The sequence below is a fragment of the Hemiscyllium ocellatum genome, chromosome 19, assembly GCF_020745735.1.
Source record: "Hemiscyllium ocellatum isolate sHemOce1 chromosome 19, sHemOce1.pat.X.cur, whole genome shotgun sequence".
Classification (NCBI taxonomy): domain Eukaryota; kingdom Metazoa; phylum Chordata; class Chondrichthyes; order Orectolobiformes; family Hemiscylliidae; genus Hemiscyllium; species Hemiscyllium ocellatum.
Window position 1 is genome coordinate 17,956,041 of NC_083419.1, and position 21,960 is coordinate 17,978,000.

Here is a 21,960-nt window from a genome sequence, read left to right on the forward strand (position 1 = left end):
AATACATACTGGGTTTCCGTACCGAACAGGAATCACTATTTATTAAAAGTAATCAGACTCTGGCTACAGGTAAATAGTTATAAACTGTTGGCATATTATATTACTGCTATAGGAAAGATGTTGTGAAACTTGAAAAAGCTGAGAAAAGATTTACAAGGATGTTGCCAGGGTTGGAGGGCCTGAGCTAGAGGGAGAGGCTGAATAGGCTGGGACTATTTTACCTGCAGCATTGGAGGATGCGGAGTGACCTTATATAACTTTGTAAAATCATGGGGGGCATGGATGGAGTGATTAGCCAATTACTTTGCCCAAGGGTAAGGGAGTCCATAACTGGAGTGCATAATGAGAGCTGAAAGATTTAAAAGGGATCTGAGGGGCATCTTTTTAACACAGAGGCTGTCTGGAACGAGCTGTCAAAGGAAGCAGTGGAAACTGATACACTTACAATATTTAAAAGGCATCTGAATGGGTACATGAATAGGAAGGGGTTAGAGGGATATGGGCCAAATACAGGCAAATGGGACTAGATTAATGGAGAATATCTGGTCAGCATGGATGAGTTGGACTGAAGTATCTTTTCCCATGCTGTACAGCTGTATGATTCTAGGAAACTACTAACCAAAACTCCAGTCCCTTTATTAACACACTCTCTCACACACACACACACACACCACACACGCATGCACGCACGCACACATACAGATGCGCGCACACACATGAGCACACACAGACACACACATTATGGCAGAGGGAGAAGAAAGTGGGAAACACAATTCCGTTCTCTTTGTTCATGGAGTGGGCCGGGGAGAGGGAGTGCCTTCAACAGCCTTGATCCTAAAATTTGGAATTGACCTTCTCTGAACCTTTCTAACGCTTTACTTCTCACAATGCCGTTAAGACAACCCTTAAAATCTTCTTGTCTGCTTCCCCCTGTAGTTCAGCATTACGTTTTGTTTGATGCTATTCCTGTTAGGCACCTTCAGGTGTCTTACTAAGTCACAGCTTTATAAATATTATTTGTTAACGTTGGCAGGAATTTTAAAAAATCACAAAAGTTGAAAGGCTGGACAAGAGATACAGCCTCTGACCCACGGCTAATGCTTAAGGGCACAAGTGAGAATGGAATATGGGTGATTTTTACAAAGGGAATAAATATATAGATTTAAGCTAAGTTTTTAAGATTTATTGTTGTGGTACAGGACCCTGCTAAGACTACATCTAGAGTTACTGCATACAGTTTTGGTGTCCTCATTTGAAAGACAATATAATGGCATTAGAAGCAGTACAGGAAAGATTCATTTGATTCCTTTCTGGAATATGTAAGATCTTGAGGGAACTGGACCAGTACAATGTTTCCTCTTGTAGCTGAGATTAATACCAAGAATCTGGGTTCGCAATTTAAGACAGGATTAAGACAGATCCGTTCTGTCAGAGGATCTTTAGAATATGGAATTTTCTGGAGGCTGGCTCTTTACATCTATTCATGGCTGAATTAGATATTTACTAGACAAAGAATTATTGGTGGAGGACAGGGAGGTGGAGATGAGACCACATCAATATTAGCTATGATCTTACTGAATGTTGGAACAGACCTGATGGGCTGAATGGCCTCCTCCTGCCTGTAATTGACTCAATAAATACTTTTTTAAAAATATATTCCAACCACATAAATGGCAAACAGTTATCAACAACTTTGTTCAATTAAATGAGTTGAGCATTTCTGTTAGACCATAAGACATAGGAGCAGTATTAGCCATTCAATCCATCAAGTTTGCTTTGCTGTTCAATGAGATCATGGCTGATCTGATAATCCTCCACTCTACTCTCCTTCCTTGATTCGCTTCCTGATTAAAAATCGGTCTAGCTACATACTTAACGCCTCACAGCAGTAAAGAATTCCCTAGATTCAATCCCCTGTGAGAGAATAAATTTCTCCTCATTTCTATCTTAAATGGATGACTCTGAGATTATTCCTTCTGGTCCAAGTCTCTGTCACAAGGGGAAACATCCTTTCTGCATCAATCCTGTCAGGACAGGTTAAAGAATCATGTATGTTTCAATAAAGTCTCTTATCATTCTTCTGGACTCTGATGAGTGCAAGCCCAACCTACTACAAACTTCACCTCATAAGAACATCCCTCCATAACTGGAATGAACTTTGTCTGCACCGTCTCCAATGCCAATATATCTCTCCTGAGATAAAGAGACTGAAACGTCCACCGTATTCCAAGTGTATTCTGACTAATGCCTTGTAATAGTTTGAGCAAAAATCTCCCTACATGTGTACTCCATTCACCATGAAATAAAAGCCAATGTTCCATCTGCCTTCCCTATTATCCATTGAACATGCTTTCAGGTGTAATGTCAAATCCTCCCAGGAAAACACAGCCACAAATACCTGCTTGGGTGCTGCAAAGTTTCACTCACTCTTTAAAGAGGTTCCTTGCTCCCAGGTTCTCCATCATGGTTTGGAAGTGGTGCTCCTCATCATCATCAGCTGTTACCAACTCTTGGGTACATTGATTCAGGTACAGGCTCTCGGGCTGATCCTGGCTCCTCTTTAACTTGTCTACAATTGTCTTTTCTCCAAATAGGAACTGACCTGAATGTGTGAAAATTCCAAATATTTCTCAGTCAGTAAATATACCATGGAGTGATAACAGGGACTCTTCAGCCCATTGTTCCCTTACTGGCTCACTGCAGGAGTCACTTTGCTGGTCTCACAGTCCTCTTTCACATTGCCATAAATTGCTGTTCAGGAGTTTAAGAACAGGCACTTTCTGGTTCAATCGAATGTCTAATTCAGATGATGGCTGTCCATTAACTGGCTCAATACAGTCTCGCTATGGACAGATATTATGTGCCCTTGCTGGTTGTGTTTTTGATGGTAGGAAGGGCTTGTAAACAGAGCAGGTTCTCACCCCACCACGTTCTCACTCACACAACACTCCTCCACAAGCTCAGCCCCATAATAACACGGGTGTTAAAGGCAACAGCCCACACTCCAAATATAAATCAATGATTAAGTTCAATTGGGCTTGCTAAAATCAAACAAAGAACTGCGGAAGGCCTGAAACAAAATCAGAATGTGCTGGAGAAACTTAGCAGGTCTGGCAGCATCGATAGAGAGAAACCTTGGCAGCATCTATGGAGAGACCTGAAACATTGACTTTGCTTCCTGTCCACAAATATGGCCAGAGTTTCTCCAGCAATTTCTGTTCTTCAGCTTGTTAAAATCTCCATTATCCCGATATTACACTGCACCTGCCATAATACAATAGGCATAGGGATTTCTGCGGTACAATGGTGGTGCCACTGCCTTTAGGCTGGAGGGTCTGGGGTCAAGGGCCACCTGCCCTGGGGATATCAGAACAGGTCAATTCAAAGCAATTACAGCACAGGGCTGTTACAGTTCGGTGGTAACATTCCAATAATTAAAACATGACACTCCAGGTTCAAGACCCACTTGCTCTCGAGATGAGTCATAGCATATCCATGCAGGTTAATTGAAAAAACTGACGTTGGTGTAGCCTGTTTCCTTTTAAGAAGTGGGCCGGGGGGGGTCAAAATGTGTGGTGCTGGAAAAGCACAGCCGGTCAGGCAGCATCGAAGGAGCAGGAGAATCGATGTTTCGAGCATAAGCTCTTCGTCAGGAATGCGGGGTGGAGCGGGCAAGGGCAAGGCGGTTGAGAGATAAATGAGAGGAGACTGCGGCTGAAGGGAAGGTAGCTAGGAATGCGATAGGTGGATAAAGGTGGGGGGGGGGTGATGGTGATAAGTCAGAGTGGAGGGTGGAGCCGATAGGTGGGAAGATGGACGGGTAGGATAGTTCAAGATAGTGGTGCCGAGTTGGAGGCTTGGATCTGGGATAAGGTGGGGGGAGGGGAAATGAGGAAACTGCTGAAGTGGATATTGAGCCCGTGTGTTTGGATGGTCCCAAGGCAGGAGATGAGGCGTTCTTCCACCAGGCGTCAGGTGGCCAGAATCTGATGGTGGAGGAGGTCAAGGACTTTCATATCCCTGGTGGAGTGGGAGGGGGAGTTGAAGTGTTCAGCCACAGGGTGGTAGGGTGGTTGGTGCAGGTGTCCCAGAGATGTTCTCTGAAACGTTCTGCACGTTTTCTCCACAATGTAGAGGAGACCACATCAGGAGCAACAGATACAGTAGATGATGTGTGTGGAGGTGAAGGAAAATCTCTGCCAAATATGAAAGGATTCTTTGAGTCCTTGGATGGAGGTGAGGGGGGCAAGTGTGGGAGCAGGTATTATACCTCTTGTGGTGACAAGTGAATGTGTCGGGAGTGAAGGGTGGGTTGTTGGGGGTGCATGGACCTGACTAAGCAGTCACGGAGGGAATGGTCACTGTGGAACGCAGATAGGAGTGGGGAAGGAAATATCTCTCTGGTCGTGGAGTCTGTTTATAGGTGATGTACATGGTGGAGGATGATGCATTGTAACTGGAGGTTGGTGGGGTAGAAAGTGAGGACCAGGGGCGTTCTGTCCTTGTTCCAATTGGAGGTGTGGGGTTCATGGGTGGAGGTGTGGGAAGTGGAGGAGATGTGCTGGAGGGCATCGTTGACCATGTGGGAGGGGAAATTGTGGTTCTTGAAGAAGGAGGCCATCCTGGATATTCCGTGATGGAATTGGTCCTCCTGGGAGCAGATGCAGCAGAGGCAGAGGAATTGAGAATAAGGGATAGCGTTTTTACAGGAGGTAGGTAGGGAGGAGGTGTAGTCCAGGTAGCTATGGGAGTCAATGGGTTTGGAGTAGATCAAAAGTTGAATGCTATCCCTTACTCTGCAATTCCTCCACCTCTGCCCCAAAGGATCCTTCTACATCTGGCAGAAATTTTCTGCACCTCCACACACATCATCTACTTGTCAGTTGCTCCTGATGTGGTCTCCTGTACATTGGGGAGACAGGATGCCAACTTGTGGAATATTTCAGGGAACATCTCTGGGACACAAACACTAAACAACCCTGTGGCCGAACACTTCAACTCCCCCTCCCACTCTGCCAAGGACATGCAAGTCCTGGGCTTCCTCCACCATCAGATTTTAGCCATCTGACGCCTGGACGAAGAACGCCTCATTTTTCTCCTTGGGACCCTCCAACTACACGGAATTAGTGTTGATTTCAGCAGTTTCCACATCTCCCCTCACCCCACCTTATTCCAGATCCAACCCTCCAACTCGGCACTGCCCTCTTGAACTGTCCTACCTGTCCATCTTCCTTCCCATCTGTCGGCTCCACCCTCCTCTCTAACCTATCACCATTACCCCCCACCTTCATCTACCTATTGCATTCTCAGCCACCTTCCCCCTAGCCAAACCCCCCTTCCATTTATCTCTCAGCCCCCTTGGGCGCCCCCCCCTCCTCTCCTCTCCCACCTCACCACCCCGCCCCCCCCCCCCCCCCCCACAACATTCCTGATGAAGAGCTTATGCTTGAAACATTAATTTGATTCTGATCTCTATCATCTACAATCCTTACTTATTCCCTTCAGGATGTGCCTTTTGTCCCTCAGTGGCATGTCCCTTAAGTGACATGTCCCTTAAGATAACAATACCTTCTTCCTTTCTACCTGTACATACATTAAAACTAACTCCAATCCCATCCCCCTACCAAAAAAAAACACAACCTGACCAAAATCTCCAGCTTACCTCACTCCGGGATTGATCGCGCAACCTCTATGGGGTCCTGACAATCGCCATTACCATGTGTGAGCACTGTTAGAACCACTCAAGAGAGTTCGGCCTCCGGCCACTGAGGGGCAGAAGTAGCACTCTGCCCTAATTTAGCCGCCCACAGTGAATATGTCTGTTCTATGTCTGTTGGTTTGCCATTGTCTTTTCTACCCCCTTGAGGGAGCCATCTGCCCAGCCGCCCTGTAATTTTCCGTCCTACATCAATTCAATGTGATGCCACATATAATTGGAACACAATGGAAAGCACACTGTAAAATCCATCTGCTTTCAAGAGTGTTTTTCCTCAACATCTTGCAGTTTTACCTTTTCTTTAATCTTCACCCATCTGAAGATGTTTGCCAGGAGTTTCCACTTTGGGTAACTGAGTGAGCTTTCTGGCATGATGCTTTTTTGCAAGTTATCACTCAAACACACTTCTGCCTGGCAAACTGGCAAATCCACCTTGACTAAGCACAATCAGCCAGAGTTTTGAGAACTTTCTGTTTGCATTACACATATCCCTTGGGTGTACCCTGGCACAGTTTCAATAACCCAGCTGAACATGCGTTTATCAGATAGAAAGTTTACTCAGTATGTCCAGTCCATCGACTGTGTACATCCTGTCAATAACTCAAAGGGCTTTAAAAATATAAACATGACCATTTACTTATTATACTGTGCAGTTTCCTCATAAATTAATAGCTAATAGTTTAATTCATTAGTAATTTTGAAACATGTCCATTTGTGATATTGAGTTGAACTGTATGAAGTACTGAATATCCTGTTCCTCACACTAGTAGGGGAGTCAGGAAGCTGTCTAGATACCAACTGACACGCCTGGGTGATGGGGATAGGAGGATGGGGAGAGACAGCACAGTTTGAGAGGGGGATGGAAGACAGGAGAGCGTAACACCTTGCTGGGAGAAAGCCTCAAAAGAGTTTAGGGGGTTCCAATAAAACAGGGATCGCTCCCCTGCCAAGTCTATCACTAACCCACACAGTGAAAGTCACCCTCTTGGAGTGGACATCACCCACTTCAGGTAGAATCCCAACAGCAGTGCAGTGAGGCCTTTAGGTTGGCGTAGACCATTTATGTACCATCCTGAATTAATCCACTGGTAGGTTGGCTGCCAGCTGTGCCATGGGAAATACCACAGTGAGGGCAGGAGAGGGCAAGTAAGCAGCGGGCAGGATACTTTGTGCATGTATGACCCACCTCCACGTGCCACAAATTTGCAACCACCTGAGGGGAGTTTAAAATGCAGCCCATTGTCTACAGAAAGAAAAGAGGTTTAATGTTAAACATTGAGTTCTCAGAAGTATGCAAATGAGCACAATTATCAGAAACTTCATCCTAGTGACTGGCTTGATTAGATTAACATGATCGGGGGGTAAACTTCCTGCACACGTTTTATTTAGATAAACACAAGAAGCTCGATTTTCGATTAAAGTTCTTCAATCTTTTACACTGAATTAGCTAAATTTGCCAAATTAGACCTTAAAAGCCAACAAAGTCTCATGAAAACTCTTTAGGCTGTTATGTCCAGTGCCAATACCACCTATACCACATTCTCTCCTGACTCTCCAAAGCCTGTCCACCGCCTACAAGGCACTTGCTTGGATGGGTGCAGTTCCAACAACAGTCAAGAAGCGTGACACCATCCAGGACAAAGTAGCCCACTTGATTGGCACCACATCCACAAACACCCACTTCCAGCACTCAGTAGCAAGAGTGTGTATTTCATTTACAAGATGCGCTAGAAACTCACCAAGGCTTCTTCACCAACACCTGTGACTCCTACCATCGCAAAGTATAAGAGCAGCAAATACATGGATTAGATTAGATTACTTACAGTGTGGAAACAGGCCCTTCGGCCCAACAAGTCCACACCGACTCGCCGAAGCACAACCCACCCATACCCCTACCCCTACATTTACCCCTTACTTAACACTACGGGCAATTTAGCATGGCCAATTCACCTGACTCGCACATCTTTGGACTGTGGGAGGAAACCGGAGCACCCGGAGGAAACCCACGCAGAAACGGGGAGAATGTACAAACTCCACATAGTCAGTCGCCTGAGGCGGGAATTGAACCCGGGTCTCTGGCGCTGTGAGGCAGCAGTGCTAACCACTGTGCCACCGTGCCGCCCACCACATGGGAACTCCACTACCTGCAAGTTCCCCTCCAAGCCACTCACCATCCCGCCTTGGAAATATATCACCATTCCTTCACTGTCAAAATCCTGAATTCCCTCCCTAATGGCATTGTGGGTCTATCTACAGCGAATCTTCCAGTCAAAGAAAATATCACAGCTGCTGAAGGAGGGCACGATGGAGGACTCAAGCAGTGAGGCAATATGGGCAGAACTCAGAAATAGGAAGGGTGCGGTAACAATGTTGGGATTGTACTATAGGCCTCCCAACAGCGAGCATGAGATAGAGGTACAAATATGTAGAGAGATCGTGGAAAGATGTCGGAGCAAACAGGGTAGTGGTGATAGGAGATTTTAATTTTCCCAATATTGACTGGGTTTCACTTGGTGTTAGAGGACTGGATGGAGCAGAATTTGTAAGGAGCATCCAGGAGGGTTTTCTAAAGCAGTATGTAAATAGTCCAACTCGTGAAGGATCCATACTGGCCCTGGTGTTGGGGAATGAGCCTAGCCAGGTGGTTGAAGTTTCAGTGTGGGATTACTTTGGGAATAGTGATCACAATGCAATAATTTTAGAATACTCATGGACAAATACGAGAGTGGTCCTAAAGGAAGAGTGCTAAGTTGGGGGAAGGCCAACTGTACCAAAACCCGGCAGGAGCTGAGGAATGTAGATTGGAAGCAGCTTTTTGAAGGGAAATCCACATTCGATATGTGAGAGGTTGATTAGAGTTCTGGAGAGATATGTTCCTGTAAAAAAGAGGGATCGAAATGGCAACATTAGGGAACCATGGATGACAGGTGAAATTGAGAGACTAGCTAAGAGGAAAAAAGATGCATACATAAGGTCTAGGAGACTGAAGACACATGAAGCTTTGGAAGAATATTGGGAATGCAGGACCAATCTGAAATAAGGAATTAAGAGGGCTAGAAGGGGTCATGAGATATCCTTAGTGAGCAGGGTTAAGGAAAACCCCAAAGCCTTTTATTCATATTTAAGAAACAAGAGGAAAGGGTTGGCCCACTCAAGGACAAAGGAGGAAAGCTATGCTTGAAGTCAGAGAAAATGGGTGAGATTCTTAACGAGTACTTTGCATCAGTATTCACCGAGGAGAGGGACATGGTGGATGTTGAGGTTACGGATAGAGCTTTGAGTACTCTCGGTCAAGTTGGCATAAGGAGGGAGGAACTGTTGTGTATTCTAAAAGGCATTAAGGTGGCCAAGTCCCCGGTCCAAATGGGATCTATCACAGGTTACTGAGGGAAGCGAGACAGGAAATAGCTGGGGCTTTAACAGATAAGGAAGGCACAGTGGTTCAGTGATTAGCACTGCTGCCTCACAGCACCAGGAAACTGAGTTCGATTCCAGCCTCGGGCAACTGTCTGCATGGGTTTCCTCCAGGTATTCCTGTTTCCTCCCATAGTCCAATCATGCAGGTCAGGTGAATTGGTCATGCAAAATTGCCCACGGTGTTAGGTGCATTAGTCTTAGGGAAATGGGTCTGGTTGGGTTACTCTTCAGAGAGTTGGTGTAGACTTGTTGGGCTGAAAGGCCTGTTTCCACACTGTAGGGACTTAATTTAATATCTTTGCAGCATCCTTGAAAATGGGAGAGGTCCTAGAGGACTGGAGAAATGCTAATGTTGTCCCCTTGTTTAAGAAGGGTAGCAGGAATAATCCAGGTAAATACAGACCTGTGAGCCTGACGTCAATGACAGGGAAGCCACGAGAAGATACTAAGGGATAGGATATATACCCATTTGGGTGAAAATGGGCTTATCAGTGAGAGGCAGCATGGTTTTGTGCAGGGAAGAGTAAGTCTTACAAACCTAATAGAATTCTTTGAAGAGGTGACAAAGTTGGTTGATGAGGGAAATGATGTAGATGTCATATACATGGACTTTGTAAGGCATCTGATAAGGTTCCCTATGGTACGTTGATGAAGAAGGTGAAGTCGCATGGAGTCCAGGGTGTTCTAGCTAGATATATAGAGAACTGGTTGGACAATGGGAGACACAGAGTAGTAGTGGAAGGGAGCTTCTCAAAATGGAGACCTGTGACCAGTGGTGTCCCACAGGGATCTGTGCTGGGACTGCTGTTGATTGTAATATACATAAATGACTTGCAGGAAAGTGAAGGTTGCCTCATTAGCAAGTTTGCAGATGACAAGTAGTTGGTGAAGTAGTGAAGGGGACTGTCACAGAATATAGCACAAGATATATAGATTGGAGAGATGGACAGAGAAATGGCAGATGGAGTTCAATACGGGCACATGCGAGGTGATGCATTTTGGAAGATGCAATTCAAGAGTGAACTATACAGTAAATGGAAAAGCGATTTTCAGAGAGATATGGATGTTTAGGTCCATTGATAACTTTACAGTGTGGAAACAGGCCCTTCGGCCCAACAAGTCCACACCAACCCTCCGAAGAGAAGCCCATCCACCTAACACTACAGGCAATTAGTATAGCCAATTCACCTAACCTGCACGTTTTTGGATTGTGGGAGGTAACCGGAACACCCGGAGGAAACCCACGCAGACACGGGGAGAATGTGCAAACTCCACACAGACTTTTGCCTGAGGCGGGAATTGAACCTAGGTCTCTGACACTGTAAGGCAGCAGTGCTAACCATTGTGCCACCGTGCCGCCCCTGAAGGTGGCAACACAGGTCAGTAGAGTGGTCAAGAAGGTGTACGGCATGCTTTCCATCATCAGAGGAGGTATTGGGTACAAGATTGGCAGGTCATGTTACAGTTGTATTAGACTATGGTTCGGCCACATTTGGAATACTGTGTACAGTTCTGGTTGCCACATTACCAAAAGGATGTGAGTGCCTTGGAGAGGGTGCAGAGGAGGTTCACCAGGATGTTGCCTGTTATGGAGGGTGCAAGCTATCAGGAGAGGTTGTTTAGATTAGGAATATTTTCATTCGAAAGGTTGTAGTTGAGGGGGGACCTGACTGAGACCTACAAAATCATGAGAGGTGGATAATAAGAAACCTTTTCCCAGAGTGGAGGTCTCAATTAGTAGGGGTCACAAGTTCAAAGTAAGAGGGGAAAAGTTTAGGGGAGATATACAGGGAAAGTTCTTTACGCAGAGGATGGTGGGTGCCTGGAATATGTTGCCAGCGAAGATGGTAGGGGTGGGAATGTTAGCATCACTTAAGCTGTATCTAGACAGATACATGAATGGGCAGGGAGCAGAGGGATACAGACCCTTAGAAAATAGATGGCAGGTTTAGATAGAGGATCTGAATCGATGCAGGTTTGGAGGGCCAAAGGGCCTGTTCCTGTGTTATAATTGTCTTTGTTCTTCTCGTTCTTGAACTGCTGTGATTCATTCAAGAAGACACCACCTTCTCCAGGACAATTAGGGATTGGCCACACATGTTGGACCAGTCAGTGAGATCCACTTTTCATGAATGGATAAATGGAAAAGGGAAAAGTCCAAGAATTGTCATGGTATAAACTCTCTTGACAGAAACTGAAGGGTGAAGTTAAGGCTGTGAACTTACTAAATCCTGTGGTAAACTCCTCCAAGGTCAGGGAGCCATTCTGATCAGCATCCAGGACATCGAACACATCCTGGAGTTCGTTTGAACTGAGGGACAGCTCAGTCTGAAGGTGCTGCAAATAAACAAACCTTTCTCAGAAGCTTATTGCGATTAATTTTCTTTCAAAAATCAAGCTGCTTACATGCCATTTTTAAAAATCCATTCATGGGCTATTGGCTTCACTGACTGGCCCACCCCTAATTGCCCTTTGATCTGATTGGCTTGATTCTGAGGGTGGTTAAGAGTCCACCACATTGCTGTGGGTCTGGAATGACATTTAAACCAGATCAGGTAAAGATGCTCGACGTCTCTCAAGGATATTAGTGAACCAGATGGGATTTTACTATCGATACAATTCTAGATTTTGTTTTAAAAATCTATCTGCCATGGGTCCCCATAGCACTAATCTGGGGTTTATGAGCTACTTGTATAGAGACGTTACCAGTGACATGGAGGGATGAGACAATAAAACTGCTTGAACACAGGAATTATGAATTTTTAAGGTGAAGCATTCAGATCTGGGTACAGATTTAGGTCAGGGAGCAAGGGCGATATGGAATTGAGAATTGACACCGGTGAGGGTGGGTGAGATCAAGGTCATGGAGAATGTAAGATAGGTCAAAATGACAGAGGGCTTGAATGGAGCTGACAAGGAAGATTGTTTCCTCCAGCAGTGAGGTCAATTAACTGAAGACACAGATTTGAGGTGACAGTAGATGGTTTTGGGGGGATATGAGGAAACCTTTATCATCCATTGATAAAATGAATATCTAGTAAGTATCTGGAATCCGTTGCCTATTTGGGGTTGAGTTTTTTGATGTGTTCGGAATGAACTCATTTAAAAAAAGAACTTGGGTCTGTACCTGAAATACCTTAACCTGCAAGGCTATGCAATGGAACTGCAAAGTTGGATTAGAATGAGTAACGTGTGTAGACACAATGGGGTGAATGACCTCTTTCTGTGCTGTCACACTTCTCCGGTTCTACAGGCAACAAGGGGAAGTAATGGCCTCATGGTATTAAACTAGGTTATTAATGCAAAGGCCCATGTTAATGCTCTGCGACACCTGGGTTCAAATCCCACCAGGGCCAGATGGTGGATTTTTGTGTTTACCAATGACCCATTATTGGTGAAAATCCATCAGGTTCATTTTTAGGGAAGAAAAGGTTTGTATCTACCTGGTTTGGCCTACATGTGACTCCCTGGCCATTACCTTCTCGGCAATTACGGTTGCATAATAAATGCCGGCCTGGCCAGGAATATCTTGTGAATGAATTTCTTTTTAAAAAGCCAAGTGTGGACTCCAACAGATGAGACAGAAAGCATGGCTGAGAGTCTGGGCAGTAGCTGACAGAGATGGGCAACACTCCCGAGATACTTTGGCCATAAATTCTGGAATTCCTTCTCTCAACATTTGCATCCCTGTCCCCAGTTTTAAGATTTTCCTTAGAGCACATCCCCTTGTGATAATTGCTAGGCTGATAGCAGAAAATGAGGATAATTAAAAGCTTCCTTGACTAGAATGGAATATTTAAACTGGCAAGCAAACTCATCAAAAAAACTTACAGTCAGGAGAAAACAGGAAGTGTATCAAGGGCTAGGCTTTCATAGATAAAGAGATTAACTCAAATTGGAACTAAAAATAGAAGCACTTAGCTTTCACAGGACAAATAAAAAAGAACACTGAGGCAAGTGTACAAGGGAAAGCTATAAAGGAAATACAAGCCAAAAGGCAGCTGATGGAAAATTATGAGGAAACGGCTGGCTTTCTAACTGTACATTAAGTGAAAAGGTCACAGTGAGGGTTAAGAGATGGAGTAATGGAAGAAACGAAGAGGCGGAACAGTTGTTTTGAAAAGGTTTGGTGAAAACCTTTACTGCAATTCACAACAAAAATGAATATTAAAACTGTCCAATCAGAAGAGATTAGAAATGGATCCTTAGAGAGGGTTAGAATAGCTAAGAAGGTAGAATGACCACCAGAGGTGGAGAAAGGATAAATAGTGAGATTAGGATATTTAGTGAGATGGGGATAATTAGTGGAGTTATGCTAATTAGAGTGGGTTAGAGTGATTAGATCACCAGAATGCAATAATTTGCATTCAAAGGTGTGGACAACCATGTAGCACACAGCAGGGGTATTCGATCTTTTCGCATGGGGGACACATTTCAACTTTCCTGTTGTCATTAGACCACCTTTGAGAAAATGTCAGAAAGACAATTAGGGACGGCACAATGGCTAGCACTGCTACCTCACAGCGCCAGGGACACAGGTTCAATTCCAGCCTTGGATGCCTGTCTGTGTGGAGTTTTCACATTCTCCCTATGTGTGTGTGGATTTTCCTCTGAGAGGTCCAGTGTCCTCCCACAATCCAAAGATGTGCAAGTTAGGTGAATTGGCCATGCAAAATTGCACATAGTGTTCAGGGATGTGTAGGTTAGATGCATTAGGTAAATATAGAATCGGGGAATGGTTCTGGGTGGGTTACTATTTGGAGGGTCGGGTTGGGCTGAAGGGCCTGTTTCCACACTGTAGGGATTCTAAGACAAGGCTTGGCACAACAACAAGCACAAATTCCATGTATGAGACACTTGGGGGTTCAGATACATAATGCTTTGAAAGTTGTATCACAGGTTACCCAAATTAAACTCCATCTGCCACTCCTCAGCCCATTAGCCCAACCGATCAAGATTCCTTTGTAATCTTAGATAATCTTCTTCACTGCTCACTATACCACTAATTTTGGCATCAACCACAAACTTACTAACCGTGACTCTTAACTACCAGGATGTTGATTGTGAGGGATTCTGTGATAGTCGAGGGGGTTGATAGTTAGATTCTCCCTTGCTGCAGGTGGTCATGGTATGGTATTTGTGTGGCACAGATGGTACTTATCACCTTTCAGCCCAAGCCTGGATATTGTGCTGGTTTTGCTGTATATGACAATGGACAGCTTCAGTATCTGAGGAACCATGAATGGTGCTGAACATTGTGCAATCATCACCGAACATCCCCACTTCTAACCTTATGATGGAGGGAAGGTTATTGAGGAAGCATCTGAATATCTTCATGATTAGGACAAAAGATTGGAATTTATTTTATTTGCCACGTACTGTCACCTCCTGGCTTTAGTCCTTTCAAATTAGGTTACAGCCATGATGTAAGGGGACCTCTGAAACTAATCAAAGGAAAGTTCTTTGGAGTGAACTATTGGCTATTTGTGTTGGATTATTCTTCTCCATCGGCAGTCCTCAAGACTGAGGATGATTTTCTCTCACTCTAGCATTAGTGATCAGTCCAGTACCAGATACACACATCCTTCTGTAGGGGTGGTAGGTAGTGTTTGAAGGGGAGACTGAATTGGAACCTTGGATTTTTGCATGCTCCTCCCACTGTTTGCACTTGACCGCCTTGACTGGGCCCATCGGAGATACTCAATATAGCTAGCTTCTTTACGAATTTGTTTTCTCCAAATTGGGAGGTCTCTGGCTAGAGATTTTCACAAGTCTGGAGGCATATTGCTATTTTTCAGCAAAGCTCTGTGGAGATTTTTGATAGTGGAAGATGGAAGGGTTATTGAGGATAAGGTAGACTGAGGCCTAGATAGTTTCCAAATTAAACCACATCCTATTCAGTTCATTAATACTGATGTTTGCATGAGATTAGATATCATGCTTTGATATTTCGAGGTAGAAGGATGAAAAGACCTAACCAGGTACTTGCTGAACTTAAAGGAAGCTTCAGAGACAAACCATGATGTGAATGTAGGGGAGTCCCTTCTTATAAAGTAGTATCCTTATAACTGACATTCCTGAGAAGGAGGTCTAGGTGAAAACAGAAATCTAATGTTGGAACACACCTTAAAGGAGTTCCCAAGAAATGGTCGTTCCAAAGCCAGATGCTTAACCAGATTCAATATCAACTACAGAAAGCTCAATGTCATCACAAAGGCAGATTCCTACACAATCCCCTACTTGGATGAATTTATTGACAAGGTTGGTTGTGCCAGATTTCTGACCAAAAGAGATTTTTAAATGGATATTGGTAAGTTCCTCTAACCCCAAGAGCTAAGGAAATATCTGTCTTTGTCACATTAGATGATCTTTCCCAATGCCAGGTGATGTCAGTTCAGCGAAAGATTGATTAGATTAGATTACTTACAGTGTGGAAACAGGCCCTTCGGCCCAACAAGTCCACACCGACCCACCGAAGCGCAACCCACCCATACCCCTACATTTACCCCTTATCTAACACTACGGGCAATTTAGCATGGCCAATTCACCTGACCCGCACATCTTTGGACTGTGGGAGGAAACCGGAGCACCCGAAGGAAACCCACGCAGACACGGGGAGAACGTGCAAACTCCACACAGTCAGTCGCCTGAGTCGGGAAATGAACCCGGGTCTCAGGCGCTGTGAGGCAGCAGTGCTAACCACTGTGCCACCGTGCTGCTCCAGGGGCTTTCCAGAGACTGATGAACTAAGTGAGAGCCAGTGTTCCTAATTGTGTAACAAGAACAGAAATTGCTGGCGTAACTCAGCAGTCTGGCAGCATCTGTGGATAAAGAAGCAAAATTTGTTTTGAAACCAGTGACCCTTCTTCAGAACTGATAGTAGCTGGGAAAAAGTGATATATTTGAAAATAGCGGGTTGGGGTTGGGGGTGAGGGGTGGAGAAAAGGAGTAAGGAGATAGCTGGGGATAGAGCTCAGAAAGAGCAAACAACAGTTAGATGGATGGATGTAGTATAGCAATGTGAAAGAAAAGCTGATAATGGGGACTATGAGTAGGTGAAAATGTAGTGGCTGTCCAGACAGGGCCTCAGGAATGGCTGAAGGACATGGGAGAAGGTGCTCAAGTCCTAAAATTGTTGAACTTAATATTGAGTCCTGAAGAGTCCTCAAGTGGAAATGGGGAGCTGATCTTCCCCTTTTCCTGAAGATAGAGAGAGAGAGAGAGAGAGAAAGAAAGTGTGTGCACGATTGCATGTATATTTTGAAATACTTATAGTGATAAACATTTATATTTCTATATATATGGACTCTGTACATGAATTAATTCTCGCACCTTTATTGACACTAAACCTATCATTGTGTTCATGATGGAACGTAGTTGACCTTTTTGTTTAAACGCTGATCTAGATAAGGTATTTAATTCGCTATCCTGGGAACTGGAAAGATTATGAAACTATTGTTCTTTTATATTGTGACCTTGTATGGACTGTCAGGTGGGCCGGCAGGTGGGCAGGCAGGTGGGAATGCAGGTAGTCAGGTAGGTAGATGAGCAGGCTGGCAGTCAGGTAGGAAGGCAGGTGGATGGGCAGGTGGGCAGATTGACAGATTCTAAGCTCCAATTCCCGGTGGCCATATTTAATTGGCATCCTGGCAGCACTTCACTCTCTGCAACACAGATCCAACCTCTGCTTATTACCCTTACTAACCTCTCAGAGAGCTGGGAGAAAGCAAGATCATGGTTCAGTAACGCCTCCCTGGAGGTTCTCCTGAATGCTGTCCAGGAGAAGAGGGAAGTTATTTTCCCTGTGGGAAATTGCGGCCATTCTGACTGAAGAATGCAGCTTGGACAGGAGTAGTAGCAGAGGCCAGTTCCAGTGGGTTGCTGAGGTGAAGCTGGCTTCAGTGCTGTAAAAGCCAGAATGATTTGATTTGCAGGGCAGTGCAATGACAACCAATTTAAGACTGTCACCTAGGCTCACAGCGCAGTGTAGCTGTAAGCAGTGCTCCCTCTAATTTTCTTACCCAGTGCACAGCAATGCCCCGAACTGAAAGTGAATGCCATGATTAGCGCAGTGTCGCTAATTGATATGCATGGAACATCAGAGCAGCTGCGCAGGTGTGCAGTCATGCAGTTTAAAGGATATGTTGTCTATGTGCACTGGAAACTAAACTTATTTATAAATAGTGCTGTATTCTTTGCAGACAGAAGGAACATAGTTATTTACTGTGCCCATTTCGAGTCAACTAAATGAGCAACAACCATTTTCGAGTTCATTCCTCAGGGCAACCCTTTTAACCAACTAGAGTAGACCCTCCTAGTTTAATCAAAATTTGGCAGTTAATTGTCAGTCATCATTACCCTGCACATTTTCCATTGTTACACCATTTCTGATCAGTATACAATGACCAATCAATAAGCACTCTCCTCTTACACTGTGTACACATTGGGTTTCCCCTTGAAATGGTATTCTTGCAGCTGTCTTGTTGAGTGATTAAAAACTCTGATAAAACGTATCTTTCCTCAGCATGTTATCATTTTTGGTGGGTTAGGAAGGTTAGCCTTCAGTTATACAGGGCATTGGCAAGACCACATTGGGAGTACGGTGTAAAGTACTGGTCTTCTGATTTAAGGAAATATGTAAATATGCTGGAAGCAGTTCAGAAAAGGTTTTGTAGACCATAGCTAGAATAGGTGATAGAATCCCTGCAGTGCAGATAAAGGCCATTTGGCCCATTGAACCTGCACTAACTCTCTGAACAACAACACACCCAGACGCATCACCTACTCCATCCCCTTCATCCTGCAGTGAGCATGGCTAATCCATCTAGCCTACATGTACCCGGACACTATGGTGCAATTTTACCATGGCCAATCCAACTAAGCTGCACACCTTTGGTCAACCAGTCTAAGCTTACACCCACTGGAGATTAGAAGATTAAGAGGTGACTTGATCGAAAGATGTAAAATCCTGAGGGTTCCTGATAGATGGATGCGGACCGGATGTTTTCTCTTGTGAGAGAATCTAGAACAAGGATCCGCTGTTTGAGAAAAGAAGGGATCGCCCATTTAAAATGGAGGGAGAAGTGATTTCTTTTCTCACAGTGGATTGTGAATGTTTAGAACTCTTAGCATCAAAAGGTGGTGAAAACAGAGACCTTAAACCTTTATCCAGCCAAAGTAAATTGATTCTTGGTCAGGAGAGGGGTGGATAATTATCAGGAGATAACCGGGAATATGGAGTAACTGGATCAACCATAACCTTACTGAATTTACAGCAGCTCAAGGGGTGAATAGCCAACTCCTACTCCTAGCTCGGCTGTTTGTGCATAAAGACCATTATTTCAATGTGAGGATATGAACCACATTGATATTGTTAGATTCTGACTTGCGTGTGTTCTGACTGAATAGTCATTCATTAATGACCTGGTTTATTTCCCAGATCCTCTGGAATATTCCAGATGAAAGGCAACAAAAATACTACGAGGGTCACTGTTGAATCCAATTGTAACAGGATGCGAGGTCTGGTGTTCAACAGGCAATTTGCAAGTACCACGAAAATTACTTACCCCTTCAGAATTACAAAATGAAAAAAAAACCCAGTCAAGAAAGAGCTCAGTAATCACAGCTTAAAAACACTTTGACAAAATTTCAGCAATCACATTTTAGGATTGCACAATAAAAGAACCATTGCCCCCTCCTGGAAATCTGCAGAAATGTTCAAACTAGAATGAAAATTATTCAACTCAACTCAGTTTGTCCTTTTCCCTGATATTTTGGGGCCGTCAAGTGCAAGAAAAAATATCAAAAAGGCCATTGGAATATTTGCTGGAACATGAAGGAATGGATATTTTGCTACTGATTCAACCCAAACTAGCAGTGATTCAAAGACCCAAGGTGATGATCTGGGGACAGAATTAAAATCTAACACCCTCCCCCCTCCCAAGGCTCTTAGCCCCTGGGAAATAGAAGTTTAATCTATTAATAAATCTGGGATATAAAGATTGTTGAACTGTGAAATTTTCAGATCAGGAGTTTTCAGACAGCAATGGCTGCCATACCAGCAGGTGCATGGCTCCTTCAAGTCTCACTATTGTTGTTAACAGGTTGATCCCTGAGGCCTGAATCCTGAAGTAGCAAAAGTACCTCATACTGAATAACTCTGTTGGTTTAAAAGCTCCCCCCCACCCCCCATTCCCCAACACTCCTTCGCTCACAGGTCTCCCACAACCTCTGCTATATCCCTCAATGCCTCATTCTTCCTACAGCTCTCTCCTCCAATTGGGCTCACAGCAATTTTCAAAAGCCAAAATGGCGACAAAAGTTTGGGAAGCATGAACATAAAGTTAGTCTCAGTGATGATGACCATGAAACTATCATTGATTGTCATGAAGGAAAATCCATCTGGTTCACTAGTGTCCTACAGGGAAGGAAATCTGCCATCCTAACCCAGTCTGGCCTACATGTGACTCCAGATCCTCAGCAATGTGGCTGACTTTTTGCTGTCCTCTGAAGAGGAAGTAGGAAGCCACTCAGTTCAAGGGGAATAAATGCTAGTGCTTGCCAGAGGTGCCCACACCCAATGAAAGAATGAGAAAGGAATGTTAACTTTGGTGTTAGTGCAAATTCAATTCACCATAATGATAAAAACCAAGAGAACTGCGGATGCTGAAAGTCAGACACAAAAACAGAAGTTGCTGGAAAAGCTCAGCAGGGCAGGCGGCATCTGTGAAGAGAAATCAGAGTAAACTTTTTGGGTCCAGTGACCCTTCCTCAGAATTGCTGAGCTTTTCCAGCAACTTGTGTTTTTGTCACTATAACAATGATGTGATTCACCTGGAATGGACTGATTGTATAGACTAGACTTGCACTCTTTCAGATGGGATGTAACTGAGATGGTTAAGATGAGGAAAGGATTCATTGGGGATGATAGCGAGAAACTGATTCCTCTGGTGGGTAAGGAGAGCTTAGAACTAAGGTGTAGAACCATCAAAGTCAGGCCAGGTTGTTTAGGGGTGACACCAGGGGGGCACTGAACCACATTGTGGGAGAGTAGAAATGTGAATCTCTCTCCCAGAAAGCTTTTGAGGTGGAGGTCGGGGTCAGGGATGGGGCAGGAGGGTTAATTTTTAATAGTTACAGGTATTAAGAGTAAGGGAACAAAAGTAGATGTATAGAGTTGACATACATTTGTTCTTTGGTGTCTGCATAAGTTTCCACTGGGAAATCTGGTTTCTTCCCACAGTCCAAAGATGTGCAGGTTAGGTGGATTGGTAAAGAGGGGGTTGCAGGTTAGATAGATTAACTGTGGGAAATGCAGGGTAAGGTGGGTCTATGTGGGATGCTCTTCAGAGGATCGGTGCAGACTTATTGGATTGAATGGCCTCGTTCTACACTGTCGGGATTCTATACAGGCCAGCCATAAATCGACTGAATGCATCCTTAGGAGCTGAATGGCTAACTCCTGTTCCTCAATATTGTTCTGTCAGTGACGGCGATGGAGGCTTAAATGTCCAAAATGGCTATAAATGCCTCTGAAGGGAAACAATCACTGATAGCCTGTCATCACCTGTAAGGCCCTGGCTTCCTGTCTGTCAAAGAACAAGAGATGCTGTCCACAAAGTGTAGTACTCTGACAGAAAAAGAATCCAAGACATTGGGAGGAGCAGAAATACATAAAGCTTCAGCATGAGTTATTTTGAAAGCTGGCTGAAGGATCCATTGTTGAATTTCAGACATTCCTTGAGCTTTTGTAAATCCCGGTTGCCAAATCTCACCTGCAAATCTGCTCGGTTAATAAATCCTTTCTCTTCTCGGTCACAGATCTGGAAGAATTCCCGGGATTTCTCCAGGAGTGCCAAATGTGCATGGTTTTGCAGTTCAGTGCTTTTCCCGTCAGCCATTACCAAAGCTCTCTGTGCTGATAAACCATTGTCGCCCTCCCTTTGGTCTTTACTTGTCATGTCTGCCAAGCTTCCTTAGTCCAGTTCCAACAGATAAAGGCTACTTCAGGTTCGTTCTAGTCTTTGACATTCCAAGCAATAGCCTCTTTCTTTCAACTGGTGTCTGGGAAAGGGAAAAAATCCTTTTTAAAAAACTTTATTTTATCAATAAATTGAACTTCAGTTCAAACTAAATGTTGAAGAAGAGCAGCAAACAAATACAACGTTGTTGCTTCCTGAGTTGACTAATTCCATTACCAATGCTTAGAACCTGAACATTCAACAGCACAATGCAAAGGCGATCAATACTGTACAGTAACGTTTCAGAAATACCTGCTCAAGTTACTGACCTGGTCTACTTTCTAACTATCGGGTAAAAAATGAGGTCTGCAGATGCTGGAGATCACAGCTGAAAATGTGTTGCTGGTTAAAGCACAGCAGGTTAGACAGCATCCTATTCCTTGGATGCTGCCTAACCTGCTGTGCTTTAACCAGCAACACATTTTCAGCTACTTTCTAACTATCTCCAGATGACAGAATAGCCAGAAGAACAAAAACATTCTATATTCATATTCTCAACATGACAAGAGGATGGAGCAATGATGACGTTATGCCTAAAATGTTCCAATCATTCAAATCAAATACAACAGGAAATGTCTTTATTGTTTAGAAGCCTGGCTTTTCTCAAGGACAGCCAGATATATCTCAGAGCCTAACCTCTCACGGTGAACTAGAAGGTCTAGGGTCTTAAGCACAAAAGCCAGCCTGACCCTGCACAGTGCTGCACCATTGGAGGAGCTGTCGTTTAGAACATAACAGCAGATGTAGGCTATTTGACCCTTCAAGCCTGCTCTGACATTCAACAAGTTCATGAATGAATCATTTGTG

The 21,960-nt window shown here is 44.2% G+C and overlaps 1 protein-coding gene across 1 annotated transcript in view; it reads right to left on the reverse strand.

Annotated features, from left to right (window-relative positions):
• Nucleotides 1-21,033, reverse strand: part of cracr2aa (calcium release activated channel regulator 2Aa) — a 74,811-nt gene extending 53,778 nt beyond the window's left edge. Inside the window, exons 1-3 of the mRNA XM_060840049.1 lie at nucleotides 20,908-21,033; nucleotides 11,359-11,470; nucleotides 2,428-2,602 (exon numbers count right to left, since the gene is read on the reverse strand). Of these exons, the coding sequence (XP_060696032.1) occupies nucleotides 2,428-2,602; nucleotides 11,359-11,470; nucleotides 20,908-21,033 (413 nt within the window). The remainder of the gene's footprint in view (nucleotides 1-2,427; nucleotides 2,603-11,358; nucleotides 11,471-20,907) is intronic.
• Between the last annotated feature and the right edge of the window lie 927 nt (nucleotides 21,034-21,960).